The 25,325-nt window shown below is 35.9% G+C and overlaps 2 protein-coding genes across 2 annotated transcripts; one reads left to right on the forward strand and one right to left on the reverse strand.

Annotated features, from left to right (window-relative positions):
* Positions 1 to 5,770: 5,770 nt before the first annotated feature.
* LOC138339664 (uncharacterized) lies at positions 5,771 to 8,310 on the reverse strand. Its single transcript, XM_069291531.1, has 4 exons — positions 7,650 to 8,310; positions 7,353 to 7,564; positions 6,546 to 6,734; positions 5,771 to 6,088 (listed from the first exon to the last, which is right to left on the reverse strand). The coding sequence occupies exons 1-4, from the start codon at positions 8,308 to 8,310 to the stop codon at positions 5,771 to 5,773; spliced, it is 1,380 nt and encodes a 459-aa protein (XP_069147632.1).
* Positions 8,311 to 9,031: 721 nt separating this feature from the next.
* Positions 9,032 to 16,245, forward strand: LOC101250762 (KH domain-containing protein HEN4). Its single transcript, XM_004250113.5, has 7 exons — positions 9,032 to 9,890; positions 11,169 to 11,594; positions 11,726 to 11,989; positions 14,328 to 14,591; positions 14,683 to 14,774; positions 15,402 to 15,510; positions 15,736 to 16,245. Exons 1-7 carry the CDS (start codon positions 9,333 to 9,335, stop codon positions 15,862 to 15,864), a joined length of 1,842 nt encoding a protein of 613 aa, XP_004250161.1. The 5' UTR covers positions 9,032 to 9,332; the 3' UTR covers positions 15,865 to 16,245.
* Positions 16,246 to 25,325: the final 9,080 nt, after the last annotated feature.

Here is a 25,325-nt window from a genome sequence, read left to right on the forward strand (position 1 = left end):
ACTATCCTTGACTTCATACCCAATATCACCATTCCAACTAATTTCCACCCTCATTGACTTCTTCACATTTGTATTTAGCACCAATATTGCCATTGGAGATATGTCATGACTCCAACTATTTACAAATGTTATCACTTTAGTGAATCTATTCATTACCTTTTTCCTTATTTCTTCAAGCATACTGATGATAGTCTTGTGCCTAGCACCCAACACCCAAGCATTGAAACTTTCAGCCGTATTATTATCCACACTGTCACACTTTGAGGATGTCCTAAACTGTGCTTTGGACCATCTATTAGGATTGAAGTTTACCAAGTCATTAGTGTTAAGGGTCCAGCCCATTGATGGGTGGCCCATATATTTTGGGCTTTGTTGACTTCTTCTAGAAGTCTTGGGCAGCTGATGTTGGGGCTGGGTTTTTTGTTTTGGAAGAGAAAAAAGAAATAGAGAGAGGGTTTGAGAGAGAAAAGGGTTGCTGGTTTTTCTGGACAGCGAGACAAAATTTCAGATTGCAAGAGATCCGACCGTTGGATCGTTCGGAAATTTTCACAGCTGGTTCACAACACATAGAACTACATCTTGACCGTTCAGATCGTCAATCGGAGTTCTTGATCGTCTGTTATCTCAGCTGGCGTAACCTGCGTTTTTTTTTGTGATATTTCTCAATTTCTCTTCTCTTTTGTGTTGGCTCTTATGTATGTTGTTGTTGGTGGGCTGTGACATCCTTGTAGACTGATTTGGGTGTTTTTACCCTCAATTTGCATAATAAGAGAAGAAGAAGGGTGGACTCCTTCAAGTCCCGTGGTTTTTATCCTTCATACCGAAGGGGTTTTCCACGTATAAATCTTGTGTGTCACTTGCGTATTTATAATTCATATTTGCTTGTGATTCAATTGATGTGTTGCTGATTTGAGCTTGGTTAATATAGTGTGAATTTCTTTTTGGTAAATTGGTGAAGTATATTTGGTTGATTGTCTTGAAGTCGATCCTTGTAGGTGTTGTATCCTACTTGTGTTGTTTTGTGACTCCCCTCACAATTGGTATCAGAGCTGAGTGTTAAACCATAGACATGGAGCATGGAAATAACTCTATGGTTAAACTGACATCAACCAATTATTCCATTTGGCGTCCGATGATGGAAGATTTGCTATATTGCAAGGATTTGTTTGATCCAATTGATGTGGATAAAACAAAGAAAGATGACCAACCCACTAAGCCAGAGAAGATGACAGAAAAAGAATGGGAAAAGCTGAAGAGAAAGACCTTGGGGACAATCAGACAGTGGATTGATATTAGTATATTCAATCATGTATCCCAGGAGACTGAGCCGCTTGAGCTATGGAGAAAATTGGAGGGTCTTTATGAGAGGAAGACCGCTCATAACAAGGCCTCATTGATTAAGAGGCTTGTTAATCTCAAGTTGAAGCCAGGGAAGTCTGTTTCTGAGCATCTTAGCGACTTTCAAGATATTATTAACAAGTTGACTGTTATGAAAATTGTCCTTGATGATGAGTTGCAGACTTTATTCCTCTTGAGTTCTTTGCCAGACAGTTGGGAAACTTTGGTTGTGTCCATCAGCAACTCAGCTCCAGATGGTACGCTTTCATTGGATGTCATCAAAGAGAGCATGTTCAATGAAGAGCTTAGAAGAAAGGAGATGGGTGTTGATATTTCGCAGGCACTTGTGGTAGAGAATAGAGGAAGAAGCAAGAGTAGAGGTCCCAAAGGGCGTGGCAAGTCAAAGTATAGGTCAAAGTCCAAGGATGGGAGAGAACCTACGATATGCCACTATTGTAGCAAGCCTGGCCACATTCAAAAGTTTTGCTACAAGTTGAAAAGAGACCAGCAAAATAAGAAAAATGACCATCATAAAGAGGGTGATGACAAGAATACAGCTGCTACAACTTCTAGTTCTGATGATCGTGTTTCTTTGATATGTGCTACTGGAGAATGTTGTCATGTTGATAGTTCTGACACTGAATGGCTTATTGATACAGGAGCTTCCTATCATTGTGTTCCTAATAAGGAGTACTTTATTGACTACCGAGCTGGAGATTTTGGTAGTGTGAAGATGGGGAACCAGAGCTCAGCAAGTATTGTTGGCATTGGAGATATTCGAGTCCAAACCAATGTAGGGTGCTATTTGACGTTGAGAGATGTTCGCCACATTCCAGATTTACGCCTCAATTTATTGTCTGCTAACGTACTTGATGAAGAGGGTTACAAGCACACTTTTGGTGAGGGTAAATGGAAATTGTCTAAGGGTTCCTTGACTGTTGCTCGTGGCAAGCTTTGTTGCACCTTGTATAAGACACATTTGAAAGTGTGTAGTGGTGAGTTGAATGCTATTGAGGAGAAAACATCTCCTAACTTATGGCACCGAAGATTGGGGCATGTTAGTGAGAAGGGTATAAAGCTGTTGGCCGGTAAGTCTCTTATTCCTGCTGATGTTACTATTTCACTTGACCCTTGTGATCATTGTTTAGCAGGAAAGCAACACAGAGTTTCTTTTCCGAGGACATCTACAAGAAAGAAAGTGAAGTTAGAGTTGGTTTACTCTGATGTGTGTGGTCCCATAGAGGTGGAATCACTTGGTGGTAACAAATACTTTGTTACTTTTATTGATGATGCTACTCGGAGAACTTGGGTTTATATGATGAAGCACAAAAGTGAGGTGTTCGGTATCTTCAAGAAGTTTCATGCAATGGTTGAAAGGGAGACAGATTGCAAACTGAAGCGTCTTCGAACTGATAATGGAGGTGAATACACTTCAAATGAGTTTAAAGCATATTGCTCAAGATATGGCATTCGACATGAGAGAACAGAACCGAGTACCCCACAACACAATGGCGTTGCCGAGAGGATGAACAGAACCATTATTGAGAAAGTGAGATGCATGCTTAGAATGTCCAATCTTCCTAAGTCATTTTGGGGTGAAACAGTTGGAACTGCTGTGTATTTGATAAATAGAGCACCATCAGTTCCTTTGGAGTTTGATATTCCCGAGAGAGTTTGGTTTGGGAAAGACCCCTCTTATTCTCACTTGAGGGTGTTTGGATGCAAGGCTTTTATGCATGTGCCGAAGGAACATAGATTGAAGCTTGATTTCAAGACTTCTCCTTGTGTGTTTGTTGGATATGGTGATGAAGAGTTTGGTTACAGACTTTATGATCCAGCAAAGCAAAAAGTTGTGAGAAGTAGAGATGTTGTCTTTTATGAGCACGAGATGGGTTATCATCTCTTGGGTGCTGATAAGACTTATTATTCTAATTTCTCTCATGATGTTATTGATATGCCCATGCCTCATGTTTCTGCTTCAGATGATAAATTAACAGGTGATGCTCCAGAGGATGGTCATGAAATTGCTCATGAACATGACCATATTGAAGAGGTACAACCTGATGTTGTTGTACCACAACCTGATGATGAAGCTGTAGATGTTCAACATGGAGAGTCTTCCAATCAGGGGGAGAAATCCAGCCCACAGGTAGAAGAGCCAACACTTAGAAAATCGACCAGAGTTCGTCAACCTTCAAGACTTTATCCAAGTTCAGAATACATCCTAATCACTGATGAGGGGGAGCCTGAAAGCCTTCAAGAGGTCTTGTCACACTCAGACAAAGACCATTGGCTCAAGGCTATGCAAGAGGAGATGAATTCTTTGAAGAAGAATGAAACCTATGACTTGGTGAAGCCTCCAAAAGGGAAGAAAGTCTTGAAGAACAGGTGGTTGTTTAAGAACAAGAAAGTTGACAACAAGCTAGTGAAGCGGAAGGCAAGATTAGTGGTGAAGGGATGCCATCAGAAAAAAGGCATCGACTTCGATGAGATTTTTGCACCGGTGGTGAAGATGACTTCCATTCGTATGATTTTGGGACTAGCTGCCAGTTTGAATCTTGAACTTGAACAACTTGATGTTAAAACTGCTTTCTTACATGGTGATTTGCATGAGGAGATTTACATGGAGCAGCCGGAAGGATTTGAAGTTAAGGGAAAAGAGAATTTTGTTTGCAAGTTGAAAAAGAGTCTCTATGGACTCAAGCAAGCACCAAGGCAATGGTATCACAAGTTTGATTCCTTCATGAGTAGTAATGAGTACAAGCGGACTACTGCAGATCCTTGTGTGTATTTTAGAAAATTCTCTGAAGGTAACTTCATTATCCTTTGCTTGTATGTTGATGATATGTTGATTGTGGGACAAGATGTTGAGATGATTTGCAGGTTAAAAGAGGATTTGTCAAAGTCCTTTGATATGAAATATTTGGGTCCTGCGAAGCAAATTCTTGGTATGGAAATTGCTCGTGATAGAAAAGCTGGTAAGCTTTGGTTGTCACAAGAAAAGTATATTGAACGGGTGCTTGAAAGGTTCAATATGAAGAATGCCAAGCAAGTTAATACACCACTTGCAGCCCATTTCAAGTTGAGCAAGCGTTGTTGTCCTACAACCAAGAAAGAAAAGGAAAGTATGTCTCATATTCCTTACTCATTTGCTGTTGGTTCATTGATGTATGCCATGGTGTGTACAACATATAGCACATGCTGTTGGATTGGTTAGCAGATACTTGGCAAATCCGAGCAAGGTTCATTGGGAAGCTGTAAAGTGGATCTTAAGATATTTGCGAGGCACATCAAATCTGAGTTTGTGTTTTGGAGGTGGTGAGCCTATTCTTGAGGGATTTACGGATGCTAACATGGCTGGAGATCTTGATAACCGGAAGTCTACCTCGGGTTACTTGTTCAAATTTGCAGGGGGAGCCATTTCATGGCAATCCAAGCTACAGAAGTGTGTAGCGTTGTCTACAACCGAGGCAGAATATATAGCAGCAGTGGAAGCAAGCAAAGAAATGCTTTGGTTAAAGCGTTTCCTTCAAGAGTTAGGTTTGAAGCAAAGCGAGTATGTTGTGTTTTGTGATAGTCAAAGTGCTATGGACTTGAGCAAAAACAGCATGTACCATGCTCGCACAAAGCATATTGATGTGAGATATCATTGGTTGCGTGTTGTCATTGAAGAGCAACTAATGAAGTTGAAGAAGATTCACACCAACAAGAATGGTGCTGATATGTTGACAAAGGTGGTCCCTCGAAGCAAGCTTGAATTTTGTTCCAAGCTTGCAGGTATGTCTTCTTGATGACCTTTTATGTTTGGTCTCCCCGAACTGGGCTGGAGGGGGAGATTGTTAAGGGTCCAGCCCATTGATGGGTGACCCATATATTTTGGGATTTGTTGACTTCTTCTAGAAGTCTTGGGCAGCTGATGTTGGGGCTGGGTTTTTTGTTTTGGAAGAGAAAAAAGAAATAGAGAGAGGGTTTGAGAGAGAAAAGGGTTGCTGGTTTTTCTGGACAGCGAGACAAAATTTCAGATTGCAAGAGATCCGACCGTTGGATCCTTCTGAAATTTTCACAGCTGGTTCACAACACATAGCACTACATCTTGACTGTTCAGATCGTCAATCGGAGTTCTTGATCGTCTGTTATCGCAGCTGGCGTAACCTGCGTTTTTTTGGTGATATTTCTCAATTTCTCTTCTCTTTTGTGTTGGCTCTTATGTATGTTGTTGTTGGTGGGCTGTGACATCCTTGTAGACTGATTTGGGTGTTTTTACCCTCAATTTGCATAATAAGAGAAGAAGAAGGGTGGACTCCTTCAAGTCCCGTGGTTTATATCCTTCATACCGAAGGGGTTTTCCACGTATAAATCTTGTGTGTCACTTGCGTATTTATAATTCATATTTGCTTGTGATTCAATTGATGTGTTGCTGATTTGAGCTTGGTTAATATAGTGGTGAATTTCTTTTGGTAAATTGGTGAAGTATATTTGGTTGATTGTCTTGAAGTCGATCCTTGTAGGTGTTGTATCCTACTTGTGTTGTTTTGTGACTCACCTCACAATTAGAAATATCTTCACCTAATTGTGATAATTTATCCAAGTTCTTCCTAAGTTCAGCTTCAAATGTTGATCTAGCACAAGCCCAAAATCTCTTTCGTTTCTCAACACCTTTCAAGTTTTTTGACCAGTTTGTAAATATATGTCTTGCACACATTCTTTGTTCACATTCTGGAAGCAACTCCTGAACAGCTAAATATAATCCCTGAAAAACTTATGTGGTTAAAATCATTCAAAACAATAAATAAAATATATGGTGAAGAATCTGCACAACTAAGACTAAAATCACTTAACAACTAAAACTAAAAGGGATGAAATAGTAGCTAAAAAGAACAGTAGCTAAACAAGTTAAATAACAAAGTACCACTAGAGTATCTAATTTTGTGGACAAGATAAATGTTGTTATGAACTATCAAAAGGTCCTTTACAAAATGCTGAAATTAGTAGCTAAAAACTACTTATAACACATCAGCTGAAAATCATGAAATAATAGTTAAAACTGAATGATAAGAGACAAAAACAAAGGTTTAGAAAGAGCTTAAATTCGTAGCTACAATTAATTAAACACATTAACTAGAATTTGTTAAATCAGTAGCTAAAAAAGCTGAAAATATCAGCTAATATTGGCTAAAAAAACTGAAATCAGAGGCTAAAAATCGTACCTTTTGCATATCACTTATAATAGTCAATCCTTCTCCTTCATCATTAATGTCCAAATCAGATTTCAAAATTCTCAAAAACCAAGTCCAAGTTTCTCTACTTTCAGTTCCAACAACAGCCCATGCTATTGGAAACATCTGATTATTCCCATCATTCGCAATAGCAACTAGTAGCTGGCCTTTAGATATTCCCTTCAAAAAGCAACCATCTAACCAATACACTTTCTACAACCCTCAATGAATCCTTTTTTCAAAGCTGAAAAACAAATATAAAAGGAATGAAAGAGTTTTTTTCCATCATCACAGTTTGTCACTTTCACCACACAAGTGCTTCCTGGATTTGATTCAAGAAGCATATCTCTGTAGTCATAGATTCTACTAAACTCAGCAATATGATCACCCATTATATTTTTCAACACCATTTTTCTGGCCTTCAAACACACGAACTTACCAACATACAATCCCATGTCTGTTTTGGCCAATCTTGTATTTCCCATCCCTTTATGCAAGGTTGAGAAACAATTCTAGTTTTATAGTACTTAGCCAAAAATTTAGAGTTGCACATTGTGTTGGTATTGGTTCTATAACACTTATGTCTAGGATTGTAGGTTTTTATGATGAAATCAGAAGATTTGAACTCTTTGCTTGCATAAAGTATCCAAGGACAACCATTAGCTTTGCATTTTACTCTGACCCTTCTTTGATCATTGTGGATTTCTCCAGTTGACAACCTCTCTCAATTGCATACTTGCTCAAAGCTTCTCTAAACTTTTTCACATTTTCGAATACCATGTTAAGTTACCACACAACCTTTGACCATGTTGGATCATATGAGACCCTCTTGTCCTTCTTTCTTGTCCTTAAAATGTCAGATTTTTCAACATCTATTTCTTCCTCACTGTCACTATCAAAGCTGTCAGCATCAGAACTGTCGTAAAAAGGTTCATCACCTACTATCTTACCAGTAAATTTTTTTTTGGGTTTATCAATGTCTTCAAAACCAGGATCTATGCCAACTTCTCCTAGAAAACACTCGGCAACCTTTTTTTTTTCTTTTTGGCTCTTTATTTTTCTTCAAATATGATTTCAAATCCTTCTTAACCATACTCAGCTCTTCATGAATATCACTCCCATAACCATCCTCGTCGCTAGAAAAGTCATCATTCTCATCACTTTCAGCATCACTATGCACAATAGTTTCTGCTTCATCTTCCTCTGAATCTTCATCTTCACTAGAAAACTGAAATTCATCTTCTGCTTCGTTTGTGTTTCTACTGTCATTTTCTATCATATTTGATTGTTGGACCCCGACAATTTGATTTCTACCATCAATAAGTGATATTTTTTTACCTAAAGGTGCATTGAGACCTTCACCAACTTTGTTGGTAGATTCTTTATTAGGTCTATCTGCTTCATTGCATGTGGCCTCAAGAGACTCATTGGTATGTGTCGTTTTGATCAAAACTTCCCCTTTATGACAGATATAAATGTCCATAGTACCCCCAGCAACCAACATATTGGCCAAGACCAACAAATCCCTATCTTTGACCAATTCTACCAAATTGTCAACTTGAGCAACTCCAATATATATTTTTTCTATATTGGTAACCCCAAAATCCCTGCAATAGTCAATTATTTCCGGAATAGACAAATGGTCTATATCAACATTGACGGCATATTCTTTTTCTCCCCCAATATAAGCAGGTCCTACCTCACTCACAAGTATACCACCGATATAAAACCTCAAACGTATGTACTTAGTGTCCATTACCTTAGAAAAATTAAAATATGCAAAGTTTAATAAGCCAACTATTGTTCATGAAATCAGTAGTTATAAATCGCCATCAAAATTAAGTTCAGGAGTAAAGAAAGTGTACCTTATGTAGTCAATTTCTTCTCCTTTCAACTCTTTTCAAATGGTATGAATCAAAACCTAAAAAAATATACAAAATCGATAATATTTTGAGACAAAAATAAGAACCCTAACATTTTTTGACAAATGAGTAACTAACCTTTAAACCATGATGAATTTGTGAATTAATAGTGAAATCCCTAATTTTGGTCAAACTATTCACACACAAAGATCAGCTGAGAAATAGAGAGGATGCTTCTATATATTGAATGTTAAACTTTAAACTTTTGCCATTGTGGAATTTGTTTCCACGTGGCAATCTATGTGGCATTTAAAATAAATAAATTGAGAGAGTGTAATACACACACTATCACATTTTACTTGAGGTGTGTTTCTCAAACTAAAGTGTAATAGTTTAGGTGTGTTTCTCACACTTTCGATAGTTTAGGTATAAAACTCAAAAAAAAAGTATAGTTAACCACTTATCTCTTAACAATTAAACATTTCAAACTTTTATTATTGTATCTCGTCAACAATTAATACTAACTTAACACAAATTTTTAAAAAATAAATTAAAATATATATATATATATATATATATATATATATATATATATATATATATATATATAAAATTGGAGTGATAATTTAATAAATATTCGAACAAAAACACAAACAGAGTCACACTTAAGTCCTTACAAAGTCATATAAATATATAAAATAGATTCTTAACGCACATTTCATTATCACCACTACACTTTTTGTCACCAGCCACCGCCGGGAGTTCCTCCTCCGCCGTGCTCCTCCTTCCGCCGCCGGCGAAAATCATATAATTTTATTTTTCATGTTAACATAGAAACTATCTATATACAACAATTTTTATACAAACTAGAAAAAAAATCTCAATTCTCTTTCTGTTTTTCATCTGAAAAACAAAAATGAACAACCAAAACCACTACCGTCCGCCGATCAAAAAGTTCGGCAGCGGTAGCAGTAGCGGAGGAGATCAAACAGCGGTACTTCATCCGGGTCAAGTTCATTTCCGCTTACTCTGCCACGTCAGCACTGCTGGTGGAGTCATCGGTAACTCCGGAGGTTTAATTAGGCAGCTGGAAGCTCAAACCGGGTGCAGAATCCGGTTTGAGGATCCGTTACCAAATTGCCATGAACGGGTTGTGAACATCACTGGTGATTCGATTATAGATAGGAAAATCCGGGTAAGCTATGAAGGGAGTGATGAGGAAGTTGAGGTAGTGGAAGTTTCTAGAGCTCAGGAAGGCTTGATTCGGGTTTACGAAAGGGTTTTGCAGGTGGAAGGGAATGGTGGAGCAGTTGGGTGCAGATTGCTTGCAATTTCTGGTCAAATTGGAGCTTTAATGGGAAAAGGTGGTGTAATTGTGGATGGTATAAGGAAAAGTACAGGAGCTAAGATTAAGGTTTTGACGAAAGAGCAGCTTCCAGCTTGTGCCGTCGTCCCGGGAGAAGAATTGATTCAGGTGAGGGCATGTTTCTAGAATTAATCTGTTGTATATACATTGTATTTTGGTGTTTGCTATTAGTCTTTTTTCGTCGTTTAGTGATCATATGACAATAAGATTGAGAAAACCCTAACTTGTCACAAATTATTGAGTACTGAAATGAAATGGAGTAGAATGATTATAGAAGATAACGACGATATGTTGAGGGTAGAGTGTACACATATCTTATCCTACCTTATAAAGATAGAGAATGTATAGAAGATATATAGTTGTTGCCGTTGTATTGACATTTCAAATTGCTTTCAATGGTTAATTTTATGTGTTTGTTATTGAGAGAACGCTCTTGGATAACCCTTAACTTGTCAAGAATTATTGAGTACTGAAATGAAATGCAGTGGAATGAATATAGAAGATAACAACATTAACAACAACATACTCATACTCAGTGTAATCCCCCAAGGTGGTGTGGGACGGATAGAGTGTACGCTGACCTTACCCCTACCTCATAAAGGTTGAGAATGTAGAATGAAGATAGAATATTTATATAGAAATTCCTACTAGTTGGAGATTTAGTTGTCGTCCTGTTGAGTATTGACATTCCAAATTGCTTTCAGTAGTTAGTTCAATGTGTTTGCCGTGACCATCTTTTAGATGCTAGCTAGAAAAGAAATGAAATATCAGATCATAGGACTAATCTTTTCTTTAGAGTGACGAAAGGGTTTCTCTCACGTGGCTGGCACGTGCCACACCTGTGTTGACCTCTTGCCTTACAGTTGGATGCAGATGGAATTTGGTAATTTTGGTAATCTTTGAGGTAAATCAAAGTTCCTGATATAGCTATCACATGTTTGACAGCCATACTAAAAAACAATCATTGACAAATAAAGGAGGGAAAACTTAGTGTGTGAATTGATGTGAGAGTTGGGAAAGATAGTTGCTATTTGTTGAGGTGAAATTAAGGACTTACTAGATCTGGAAATGGGCTTCTTTTTTTTCTCAACGTAAAGACGGCGTTTGAGAAACATTGTAGCATGTCACAACTTTTGCATCCTTGTATGCTATTTGCATCCTTTTACTAGCATTATTTCCTTTTGTATATTTGGTTTACGTCTCATGAAGTGGAGAGTACTTTGACAAATTAGAAAAGACCTCCTTACTCTGATGTTTTTTTTCCAAGTTTGTCTTTTGTTATGGAAAATTGATATACATCTGGATGTGGCAAATGTAGTGATTTTCTTTGAAGGGGATATGCATTTGATTTACTCAATATCTAATTGAATTTTCAAAACAATGCAGATAATGGGTGTAATTGCTGTAGTAAAGAGAGCATTGGTTCATGTTTCTCGGCGTCTTCAAATTCGCTTACCAGCTGAGAGATACAAAGACCAAGCTACTTCAAAAGGTGCATCCCATGAACAACCTGTGGACTATCCTCTGGATACCAAATCCTCAATACAACCTTTGCCGAGAAATGCCGTTAATCATTCTTCAGTAGCCCATTCATTGTCATCCGATGTTGATAGAGTTCTGAATCTTGATGCTGACTCTGCTCAAAGAAAAGTAGTCTTTAGATTGCTTTGCTCTTATATCTCTGCTGGAGGTGTGATTGGTAAGGGTGCCCAAATTGTCAAAGCTCTAGAGAAAGATACTGGAGCTTCTATAAAGTTTTCCACTCCAACAGTACGGTCAAAAGAACGTGTGGCCATCATATATTCGCTTGAAGTTCTGTGACTATCATTGCTTCCTTTTTATTTAACTTCTAGTCATGCAATTTTCCATTGTGCTTCATTTATGACACTTCGACAGGTATTTACAAATGCTGTTTTCTCTAACTGTTATGATATCTTCTTTAGGTTCGGAAGCCATTGTACTCGCCTGCACAAGTTGCCACAGTTCGAGTGTTTGAAAGATCTGTAGAAGTTAGCCGTGAACACGGACACATTAAGGCTGGCTCAATAAGTGCAAGAATCTTAGTTGGGCCGCATGAAGTTAAATGCCTCCTTGATGAAAAGGGAATAGTTTCATCTGATATAGGTTCAGCGATGAGGGTTGAAGTACAGCTATTGGATGCAGAGAACGCTCCAAACTGTGCTGCAGAGAATGACAAAATAGTGCAGGTATGAGCATAAACTACTATTTCGATCTCCATGAGTCAAACTAGTGACAGTTATATACTTCCTTAAATGTATTTTGTAGCCATAAATAACTAAATTTTGGTTCGCTTCGCCCTCTATGTTAACCAATAACAAAATTGGAAAGAACAGTGTAAAATGTTTCACTATGGAAGACAAAGATACATGATAGCTACTGGTTGAGGATAGGTTTTTGACACGTATATAACTTTTATTGTAAGTATTATTTATCTATATTTTTAACGTACGTTTCATTTTTACTTTACGTAAAAGGACCTTAAATACTCTTAAACTATTGGAAATGGTACAAAACTACCCTTCATCTATCTATTGGCTCCAAAATGCCCTTCTCATCCACCTATTGGCTGCAAAATACCCTTGTCATCCACCTTTGGGTTCAAAATTGACCACTTATTTAACGATTTTAAATTTAAACTATTTAAATATTTTTTTAAATACTTTGCGCTCAATTATAGGTTATAATTTAATTTATTAATACCATTTATAAACTAATTCACTACCCGTCCATTACTCATTAAACCACACCCAATTAATAAATCAATTCTAATATCAAAATCGTCTAAACACTACTAAAACACGATGAAATTACAAATTCCTGAAATTGACATAAAAAATTATTCGAGTCTGAATTGAAGCCTCAATTAAATTTAGGTTGAGCCACTTATTTAGGAGGACACTTTTCAATAGAATGCTCTTTCAATTTTAAATTTGAAATTTATGATCAAAGTTAAAGAAGTAGTACATTCCGAATAAATTTTTGTTTTTTCAAAGTATAATTTTATAAATATTTATGATTTTTAAATATTAAAATTTTAATATATTATTTTTAAAAGAAGTTATCTATTAAGTAACATCACATAATTGAGATGATGGAATAATTAAGATGAACATAGTCAGGTAATTCTTATTTTGACACTTGAATTATAACATGTTTTGATTGAGGACTTGAATGTTTGATAATGTAATTCTATAGACATTTTCGCCTCGAATTTTAGAAACACTCATTGGTAGTTTTCCTGTTGTTGCATTAGTAATGGGGCGAGTTTATTAATTGAGTGGGGTTAAATTAGTAATGAGTGGTGGATTAATTAATAAATTATATTAATAAGTTAAATTATAACAAATAGCAGAGGGCCACATATTTTTAGAAATATTTGATTAGTTTAAATTTAAAATCATTAAATAAGTGGTCAATTTTGAACCCAAAGGACAAGGGTATTTTGAAGCCAATAGGTGGATGAGAATGGTATTTTGGAGCCAATAGGTGGATGGAGGGTAGTTTAATACCATTTCTAATACTTAAAGGATATTTTAGACCCTTTCCGTTTATTTTATTTATTTATTTATTAGGATGATGATATGATATGAGCTTAAATGACGAAATGATATAGCCGATCCCAACTTATTTGGAACTAAGCATAGTTATTGTTTTATTGATAACTTCTCTTCAACTTCATAAAAAGGAAAAAAGTTATCTTGCTTCAATTATAGCAAAATCCAGATGTCATTGTAACCATGATATTTAACACTTATCTTGCTAGATAAATATTAGACCTAGAATTAAATTAAATCTTCAATGTTCTTTCTTTTTAGTCCTTCCAAAGTTCATGCATTGAAGATCAGAAACTTGAAGGTAAATTGCATTAGTCCGCGTTGAAATAATTCTAGGTTTCCGCATGGATCTAGTTTAATGTCTCCTGTTCTTGCATGGGAGTTCTTGTTGCTATTTGAGATAATATCGCAGATCACTAATTCCAACTACCCATAACAGTGTCTTTAAACTTGAACTCGGAAGCTTACAGGATGCCCGTGTAACTAATGAGGTCATTTGATTATGCTGCTTTCACATGCCAACTATATAAATTGGCCAACCAACCACCAAACGGCACCTACTTGTACTGTTAATTTTCTTCTCATAAGGTTGTCTTTCCATTGCAAATTGAATGTCTATAATTGATTTGCCACATGTACTAAGTAAATGCAAACACTATGCCTAAATCCCAAGCTAGTTGGAGTTCACTGTGTGTTCGTGTGTGTGTGAATTCTCATGGTCCATGTTGCCCCATTTAGACTAGCAGTAGTAGTAGTCCTATATTTGAATATTTAGGCTCTTGCACTGATAAACACATCTCTAGCAAGAATGAGAGACTAGTGAACTAAACCTTGATCACAAATAATTGCTACCCGGTATATGGATTGTTTCTTCTATTATGCCTTCTAATGCAGCTTTTGACTTCAAAATTATTTTTTGCCCTCATTTTTGCTTTATTTGCAACTGGATGATAAAGGCGTTATTCTGCAGATCATTGGCGAGCATGATAACGTGAGGAATGCCCTTTTTCAACTTACTGGTAGGCTGAGGGAAATGGTCTTTTCCAGCTTGGTTTCTGAAGTAGCAGTGCCTACAAAATATTCTTGTTCTTGCTCCAAGAGCAGTAAACATGAATTTGGTACTAGTATGCCTTCTCAGTCGGATCATTTGTCCAGCTTTTCTACTCTTTACCAAACGGATCACCTTGGCTTTGGACCAAATCTTGGTGGTCCTCATACATTGTTACAGGACAAGGTTTGGAAGCTGTATCCTATTTGCTTACGGGGCTTCTTTGTCTGGAATACCTCTTGGGGATTTAATATTTGAAAGGTATTTATTTGTGCAGTCGAAGGATAGATCGAATAACAAGATGGGCAAGCCGGTCAAACGAAGCATGGGTAGCTGGAAGAGTTCTCATGGTCGACGTGAGAGTGGAAGGTTTGAGTTCTGACTGGCACACGTAACTACTATTTTTTAATTTTTATTTTAGAGGTAATCATCAAAACCACACCTGAATTACACGTTTTTGAGAGTTCCCTACTTGCACTATCAAAGATTTACTTTTACTACCATTCCTACTTGAACTATCGATCATTTATTAAAACGCACCTCAACTGTCAGCATCATTCAGGTAGTAAAGGGAATAACTGATAGTTGAGGTGCGATCCAATAAACATTTGGTGATAGTTCCAAGTAGGAAACTCACCCACTTGAAAGATCATATATGAAACTCAAAAAACCGGGCTAATTTAGGCTTAGTTGCGCGTACTCTTCACTTTTGATGCTGCACCCGTGTCAGATTCTCTAAAACTACACTACTTTTGGCGACTCCGACACGCACCCGTTGACATTTTTGAAGAGTCCGAGCAATAGACTTCACCTGGTGTTTTTGACCCTTTGCTCTATTTTTTCTTCTTTTAAATGTTGTCTTTTAAGGACAGCTTGATACCTGACAACTTTGTTTTCTACAATAAAAAAACCTCGGATACATGTGCTTATTTCTTATTCCTCGGACTCTATATATACCTGCTTTGTGATGTTTCTTGCTATTCATTGGCTGATCAGGATGGATGAGAATGAGACAGCAAGCAAACCCATCGTGGTAAATGTTCCAAAACAAAAATTTGGTTCTGTTTATGGCGAGGATGGTTCCAATTTGACTCGACTGAAAGAGGTAAGTTCCACACCCTCCTAAAAAGAAAAGGAATAAAACAACAGAATGCAAATGCAAAGGTAACAAAAGATAGAGAAGAAAACTAGGATGAATCGATGTGATTGCGAACCCAAGGTTTTCTTTTTTAGGGTCATACTCAAGTCAAAATCATGTCATTTAAATTTACATTATTATCAACACATTAAGTTTATGTGGATTGCATCTGTTTTCTATGTTATGAATCAGATCTCTGGAGCGACAGTCGTCCTACAAGATCCAGGTCCCGGAGAATGTGATGGAAAGGTGACCATATCCGGTACACCTGAACAGATCCAGATGGCACAAAGCCTTCTTCAAGCCTTCATCTTCTTGTAATCAGCGGTCCGGGACATAGACTGACAAAAAAAATATAGATGCTACTACCTTATATGTCGATAAGAGTATTTCTTCGTCATTAGGAAATAGTTATGGTGCATTTGGTGACCTGTAAGTATACATGCTCCATATATATGTTGTCTAGCTGCTTGCTTTCGAAATTAGGTGTTAGACTTTAAAAGCCTCTGTGTTATACAACAGTTTTCGATGAAGCTTAGTAGTGCTAAACAACAAAGCACTTGATACAAACTTAGTTTGAGCTAGACATGGTGTAACGTTCTTTATAGAGTCGGATTTGGAACTTAAAGTTGATGAGTTCAAACATGTAAAACTCTTGGCATTGGGCTCATTGCATTTATGAAATTATGGGTTTAGAACTTATACTTGTTGAAATTCTAGTGATTTTTATCAGATATATTATATATTATATATAGAGAGAGTATCATATCATCATATATCATATCATATATAGATATATCATATATAGATCATATTATATTATAAGTGGGAAGCCCCTTAGCTCAAGTTGAATTACGAATTTGCCCTTCACTTGAACATTATTTGAATATATATAATATTATATGAAAATAAAAGCATGATATTATAATTTTTAATTACCTGAAAAATAAATTCACATTTCAATTACAATAATTAGGATGATTGAAAAGACACATGTCTGAAACTTACATTTAAATAACCATGAAATGGATAAGCGAAAAGGCAATTAAAAATCATAAATCTTTTTCCAAGTGAATAATGAAATCATTTCATCTTCATATACATTTCAAAAGGCATAGAAGATATAGAAACACTATTTTAGTTAAGAAACAGAAGACTCTAAGACAATCATATAAAGTGTGGTGTCTGCAGCAATTTCTCGAAAGCGACAACGGCAAAGAATTGATTTTGTGTTTCTAGAAATCTCATAGTCCTCCTCCATTCCCTGCCCTTCAATAATTTCCTTTTTTTTTTTTAAATCGGAAGGTTCCAAATTTTTAACAATATTTCTTTGTTGTCCCTCTCTCTCTCTCTTATTGTAGAATATGTCTCTTTTTAAATTAATGACTCAATTTGAAGTGTTCTTGGAATTCAAGATATATAGATTTTTATAACGTAGTTTCAGTTAGGATATTCACTGGGTTTTTTTCCTTTCTCTATTTTATTAATCTTTATTTGTTCCTTTTACTCCTTTTTATTTTTTTTCCTTAGTTTTTCATTTTTTAAAAGGTGAAATTTCAACAATAAATATGATGAAAGTATATAATTTACAGGTAATAGTAAAATAATTTTACCTTTGAAAATCACACAAGATATTTATTGCAGCTATAATTTTTTTTATGCAAAATATTTATTCTCTTATTTTCGCATATGAGCTTTTAAATCGTATAAATCATCATTTCTCTTATAAGATTAAGATTTTAATTAGAGAACATATTTTAATCATTCTATGTCTTAGATATTATTTTCTCTTTAGTTTGAAATTGTAATATTTTTTTCTTCAAATTATACATCACTCATCACAAACGTGTTTATAATGTTGTTATTGAATCGTCTGTTTTTCTTATTTTGTTAATTTATTTTCTGTTTTGTAAAAAATTATTTATTATTTTTTACTATTCGAATGAGTGTTGAATTTTTCATGAATATTGAAGCATCATATCATTAAAAAGTAACACAAATAGTGCTATATTTTATATAAATACAATAAAATATACTCATATATAGACCCGTGGACTTATCACAAGTAATTGCATTTTCAAGGCAATCTTATTATATTGTTGTTAAACTTCGATTTTTAGGTGCTTTATAGAAAAATAAGTCATTTGCTTGGTACATATTTTAGGATCTTTTTGTTGTAGTATGCAGAATATGTAATTGAAATTTATATTTCTGATAAAGTTGTCTCACGCCTTTGTTATTTCATTAAAGACATTAGATACATTTATTATTATTTTTCAATCAATTATTCATAGATATTTTTTTTAAAGCGATTTATAGACATATTTTACATTCAAGTTTCACATATTTCTAGTTTGATAGCAAATGCATCATTCTATTTTATGAGTTATTCTAATGAATAAAAAATAATTAGTAAAATTAATATTGTTAATTTCAATATTTTATATCTTATAACTCAATTTTAAATAAATAAAAAATTGTAATAATAGTAAGAGACAAACGTGCAACGCACGTTATTAGAAACTAGTATTATTATAAGTGGAAAGCTCCAAAGTAAAAAGTTAAATTACCATTTTGATCCTCTACTAAATTAAAACCTTTATAAATATATTCTTCATTTCAAAATCTTGATTTTTTAAATTTTTTCGCACAAATTTTTTAAAAAATACAATTGAGTATTTATTTCTTTAAAGACAAGAAATTAAAGTAGATCCATTTATCTTTTAAAGTATAAATTTCATTCCTATCTTTTTTATATTTATATCAATAGTATTTGACCTTTCAATTTTCTATGTGTCTTTTCATGTTTTTGTAATTTTGTTCTATAAATTTAATTTTGCCAAAAAAAAATTTTATTTACTATTTCTACAATTTTTCTGTATAGGAACTCTAAAATTTATTTCAATCATTAATTTTTTTTTCATCTTCCGATAGTAACTTCTCTTACATTCTTCATTCATTTTTTAAGATATAAAAAAATCTTTATTATTATTGGTTGTACAGATTTTAATCTTTTTATTCAGATCAATTTTTTCACATTCTTTTAAATACTCTATAAGGTGTATCATAAGGTGGGTTTGTCCAATTATTTCATTTGCCTTCTTTGGTTAGATTTCTCCTCTAAAAAGAGTCTACTTCAGGTAAATCTATTCCAATACAATTGATTTAGCTACAAATATTGACCAACACCTTTTGTATTATTGCTAAGCTAGCAACATGTTCACTTCTTTTAGTATAATTTCTATTATGAAAAACTTCTGTTGCAGTAAAACTCTAATTCAGATATAAGTTGATCTGTGAATACGTTTGCACATTTGAACATGGATTATGTTTGGAGCACACAGGTTCATAGTTGACTGTGTTCTCGTGTAATTTAAATGATAGAACTAGTATTATTATAAGTGGGAAGTTTCAAACTACAAAGTTGGATTACGATTTTACCCCTACATTCAATTATGATATTGTCAAATATTTAATTGATTAAATATGAAGTGGCTAACACATTATATTATAGTACTAAATACTAAAAGTGAGAAGATATTAAATTAATACAATTCATTCTTTTAAAAAACAATGCATCAATTTTCTTAGTTATTCTCAAAATGTTAAAGAATCTGAAAGGTTACTTTGTATGGTTCAATAATATGGACTAGATTCAAATGCAGGTATAATATATTCTTTCATAAATAAGAGAAAAATGATTCGATTATTACTATAGATAAAAGTATATCATCAAATTAATAATGACAATTAAATTAAACCAAATACATGATTAGATGTTACAACTTATCGTTTTTCATTTTTAATGAGTTTTAATTGTTAACCCTTCTATTTTGCATAAAACATTGAATAACTCTTTTGTCCTTCAAGCAAATATTATGTTAAGAACATTTAAGTGTAAAAATATAAATATAAATTCTATAAACATAATAATAAATAAATAAGAAAAAGTTCGAATAAGAAATAGAAGAGTGGTAGAAAGGAAGCCATAGTAGGTGAAAAGGCAAACTAATTGATTTTAGCAGCTGCTTAGATTATTCATTCTTCATCTATTAGTGAAAAATTGGGAAGAAAATTTATTAACAATTATTTGGTTCTTTTTTGTCAACAAAACAATATTCATATATGAAATTAGGTATTTATCTTTTTTTCTCTTATTATATAATTGAAACTTAAGGAAGAGGACAGAAACTTGGTCACTGCTGCAGGTAACCAAGGCTGCCATAATATATATATATATATATATATATATATATATTGATGATGTACATGATAGAGTTTGAATACAAATAGAAAAGAGCTATCCTAATCAATAAAGGATGTTGAGTTTACATAGAAGACTTATTGTCATCTAACACCCTCCGGCAAGCACATGTCGGGTTTGGAGACAGTGAGCTTGGATCGTAGATGAGCAAAACAAGGGGAGCTTAGAGCTTTAGTGAACACATCAGCAGTTTGATCAGTGGAAGGAATGTACTTAACACAAAGCTGGCCACGAGCAACCTTTTCGCGAACAAAGTGATAATCAATTTCAATATGCTTCGACCTTTGATGAAAGACAGGATTGACAGTGAGATAAATGGCACTGATGTTATCACAGAATATCACAGGAGGACAAGGACAAGGTAATCGGAGTTCCTTGATCAAACTAGCTATCCAAGATACTTCTGATGTGGCAAATGCAATGGCACGATATTCAGCTTCAGTGCTGGACCGAGCTACTACCTTTTGCTTCCGTGAGGACCAACTGATTAGATTAGGACCATAATATACAGCAAAGCCATGATGAGAACGACGATCATCAGGATCAGCAGCCCACCCTGCATCACAATAGACATGTATACTAGATGAAGTGGATGGAGTGATGGAGATACCATGCGTAAGGGAGCCTTTGAGATAGCGAAGGATCCGTTTCACGGCTTTCCAATGATCTAATGTAGGATTCTGCATGTATTGGCAAACACGACTAACTGAGAAGGAGATCTCTGGTCGCGTAATGGTCGCATACTGAAGAGAGCCAACAATGCTCCTAAATAATGATGGATCATCAAAGGTGTCACCATGTTTGGACAACTGAAATGTGGTGTCCGCTGGAGAAGGAGAAGGCTTGCAATCTGTCATTTTTGTTCGAGTGAGTAAATCTCGAATGTAGCTAGTTTGAGAGAGATGCATCCCAGATCCGACACGACTAACTTCAATACCCAAGAAAAATGAGAGATTACCAAGGTCTTTTAAAGAGAACTCAAGATCAAGAGATTGGGTGAATGAGGATATATAAGAGGGATCACTACCCGTTATGATGATGTCGTCCACATAAACTAAGAGGTAGGTAGTGGAGGAAGGAGTATGACGGACAAACAAGGATGAGTCAGAGTAACAACAAGTATAACCATGCGATAGGAGAAATGTTTTGAGCTTGAGAAACCAGGTGCGAGGAGCTTGCTTTAGTCCATATAACGCTTTCGACAAGCGACACACAAAATGTGGGTGAGACTTGTCAATAAAGCCTGGTGGTTGAGACATGTAAACAACCTCCGTAAGGTCACCATTAAGGAATGCATTGTTATCGTCTAATTGCTTAAGAGCCCAACCTTTAGTCACTGCATAATATAAAACAAGTCTGATGGTTGAAGGTTTGACAACTGGGCTGAATGTATCATGAAAATCCACCCCCTCTTCTTGATGAAAACCTTTGGCAACTAAGCGAGCTTTGTACCTTTCGATTGAACCATCTGCTCGTCGCTTAATACGGTATACCCATTTGCAACCCACCACATTTGCAGTGGGAGGGCAGGGAACAAGTGTCCAAGTGCAGTTACGACGCAATGCTTGATATTCAGCTTCCATGGCGCACAACCACTCAGGAGAGGATGCAGCTTGCTTATAGGTTTTTGGTTCACTGGCTATGACGGATGAAACTGGGGTAGGATGGCGAGATACAACAAGTGTTTTAGGCTTGAGGGAATTTGTTTGAGCTCGTGTGGTCATATGATGATTGGAAGAAGTAGCAGGCCGGAAATATGTGGGAGCATTCTGATATGTGCTTGAAGCAGAGGACGCGACGGTGGGCGGATATGTATTGTGTGGTGGAGATATTGTGGTGGATGAATGAGGTACTGGTAGGACTCGAGTGGGTGGGGAGGATGAGGAAGGGGAATCTGCCAGTGAATGGAGTAAAGGTGAGGCAGCAGATGTGGGAAACGCATTGGAAATTGATTGTAGAGAAGTTAAGGATGAGGGTGGTGAGTTGTCACTGGAGCAAGAAGAAAACTTATTGTAATGAGGATAGGGAAATCTATCTTCATCGAACGTCACATGACGAGCAATTTACATCCTATTGGTGGGGGGATAATGACATAGATAACCTTTATGCTTCGAACTATAACCCAAGAAGACACACGGAAGAGAGCGAAAATCAATTTTATGATGATTGTAAGGACGTAGAAAAGGGTAGCATAGACACCCAAATTTTCGAAGGAGTAATCCGGTGGATGATGATATAGAGCTTGATAGGGTGACTTAAAGGATAGTATGGGAGTGATGGTACGGTTATGTAGGTATGTGGCGGTAGAAAAAGCATGCTCCCAGTATTGATATGGAAGACATGCGTGAGCAAGTAAAGTTAGTCCTTTCTCCACAATGGTGCGGTTACGTCTTTCTGGAGCCCCATTTTGTTCATGAGTGTGAGGACAAGAGAGACGATGAGTTATGCCGATAGATTGGGCATATGAAGACACATTACGATACTCCCCACCCCAATCAGTTTGCAACGTTTTGATGTTTCTGCCAAATTGCGTGGAAACCATCTTATGAAAGTATTTAAAAACATCAAATACTTGTGATTTTGTTGACAAGAAAAATATCCAAACAAATTTAGTAGAATCATCAAGAAACTGAACAAAATACTTGTTTCCATTAATAGAAAGATGCGGAGAAGGCCCCCAAACATCAGAATACACCAAATCGAAAGGGAATAAACTACGACTTGAGGAAGATGCTAACGGGAGCCTATGACTTTTTCCTAATTGACAAGATCCACAAACTGCAGGCATTTTGTTGGAAGTCACTGGAAGATTAAAACTAGAGACTAGACGACGTAAAAGTTGCTCATGGGGATGGCCAAGGCGCTCATGCCACGCTTGGAGTGATGCTCGAGATATGACAAAGGCGCGAGGAGTTGAGGATGAGATAACAGGAAGCCCACCACCATCGAAACGATATAAACCATCATCAATTGACCCGCGGAGTAGTATTTTTCCTTGAGGATCCTTCACAAAACAACATGAGGGATGAAATTCCATAAAGACATTATTATCTTTAGTAAATTGAGAAACACTCAGTAAACTCTTGGTGATGGAAGGAACATGAAGAATTTTATTAAGATGAAGAGGTCGAGTAGCACAAGAAAGCTTAGAGGAGCCGATGTGATTAATAGAGAGTTTTTGGCCATTACCTACAGCAAGCTGATCCTCACCATTATAGTCTGTGTGAATAGATAGTTGAGACAAGTCTGACGTAACATGATTGGTATCACCTGAGTCCGCAAACCATGAATTATCAATAATAGCCGAAGGAGACATCATAGAATTAGTCGAGGGAGTAACCATATTGGCTTGTGGACGGTTAGAGGATCGGGTTGGTGGGTAAGTATCCATGTTGGTGCGGTTGTAGCAATTACGAGCATGGTGGTTGGGTTTCTCACATATTTGACAGATTATGCGAGGTGATGATCTATTAGAGGAACGAGGGAGGTTGGTATTGGTCGGGCGAGTGGAGGATTTTTGAGAGGTGGTGACACTTTGTTGATTAGGATATCCAGTGATGGGGGAGCGGTTGGAGTATTGACGAGATATGGCATTGGCTTGAAGTTGGAAGGATTTGGTTTCCTCAGCCAGTTTCTCCTCTTCTTGGAGAAGTAAACCAAGAAGTGAGTCAGTGGTGAGGTTATCAAGGTGAGGGTTAATGGCAGAGCGAAAAGGTCCATAGGAAGAGTCTAGTCCGAACAAAATAGCACTCATAAGTTCTTCGTCTGTTATGGGACGGGCAGCAAGGGCTAGACTATGGGATATAGTTCGTTTCTTGTCAACATAGTCCATAATGGTTGAAGAACCCTTAGTGGTGGTTTGGAGTTGGTGGCGAAGTTGCATGACGCGAGCTCGGGATTGAGATTGATAAAGGTTGGAAAGATATGACCAAGCTTCACGAGTGGTACGAATGTGCATTACGTAAGGTAGGATAGAATGGCTCATGGTAGTTTTGAGCCAAAGAAGAAGGATTTTGTCGCGCTTCTTCCAAGCCGTGAAGGCTGGATTTGTTGTGGATGCAGAGGTGTCCTGAGTAGTGGTTAAGATAGTGGCGGATGGAGCATTAGTTCCATCAAGATGACCCTCCAAATCAAAGGCTTCAAAGGCAGAATATACGGTAGATTGCCAAAGGTAATAATATTCGCGATCAAGTTTTATCGGAAGGCCGGGAAAGGCAATTGTTTGGGAGTTGGAGTCAGTTATGGAGAGATGTGTGGAAGAGGATGACTGTGGCTGAACGGCAGTGGCAATGGACTGGTTGGAGTTGTCCATGGTGGCGGAAAGAAAGAAAAAAAAGTTGGCTCTTGATACCAAATTGAAACTTAAGGAAGAGGACAGAAACTTGGTCACTGCTGCAGGTAACCAAGGCTGCCATAATATATATATATATATATATATATATATATATATATATATATATATATATATATATATATATATATATATATATATATATATATATATATATATATATATATATATATATATATATATTGATGATGTACATGATAGAGTTTGAATACAAATAGAAAAGAGCTATCCTAATCAATAAAGGATGTTGAGTTTACATAAAAGACTTATTGTCATCTAACATATATTTACATTTTTTCACAATTTTTGAGGTAGTCAGTTTCTCTCTTTATGAATTGAATATAAAAGATCATATATAATTCTTATGTAGCAATTTTTTATTTACTGGTTATTAATCTTTCTTATTCTGGTTAATTGATATATTGCTTTGTTTAATTTTGTATGATATGTATATTTAATGCCTTTTCATGTTAGTTGGATTGATGTTACAAATGATTTTATACTTTTTATACATGAGATAGGCTTATATAAATTTCAGTAACGGTCAAATGTGTAACGCACGTTTTCAGGACTAGTATATATATTAATATACACGATTTTTCTCATACACACATGAATATTTCACTATGAACGACAGAAATTTAAAGGATCCTTCGGGATGGCTCAGTTGGTCTGGAGGTGGTTATCCACATGGATGACCCAGAATCAATCCCCCTTCAATGTTTTTCGAGTCGTATAGGGCTTGCCAAGTGCATCCTCTCTGTGTGATTTTCAGGCTATTACACAACGGAGATTTATCCAGTGTATACAAAGTGCCCACCCGAACGGCAGAAATTTGTAGTGATTATTCTCGAGTTTCAAAAAAGAAAAATTAAAAGGAAAGATTAGAAGAACTAATATTTATATATAGTAGATTTAACAATATGATTACTACGTTAAACTACTACATAATAGTAAATAATATCTTATTTCACCAACACTTTCTACAATATGATCATCACTACATGAAATGTCACTTATTTACACTACTACCACAAATTCTATAGAATTTCACTTGCCAATAATGTATGAAGGTTCTTCCTTCTAATGATCGGCATATCTATGATTCTTCCCTCTCGGATGAAGCAGAAGGCATCGATCCGTAGAACCTTATAGCCTTTTGGAAAT

The sequence above is a fragment of the Solanum lycopersicum genome, chromosome 11 (genome assembly GCF_036512215.1).
Source record: "Solanum lycopersicum chromosome 11, SLM_r2.1".
Classification (NCBI taxonomy): Eukaryota; Viridiplantae; Streptophyta; class Magnoliopsida; order Solanales; family Solanaceae; genus Solanum; species Solanum lycopersicum.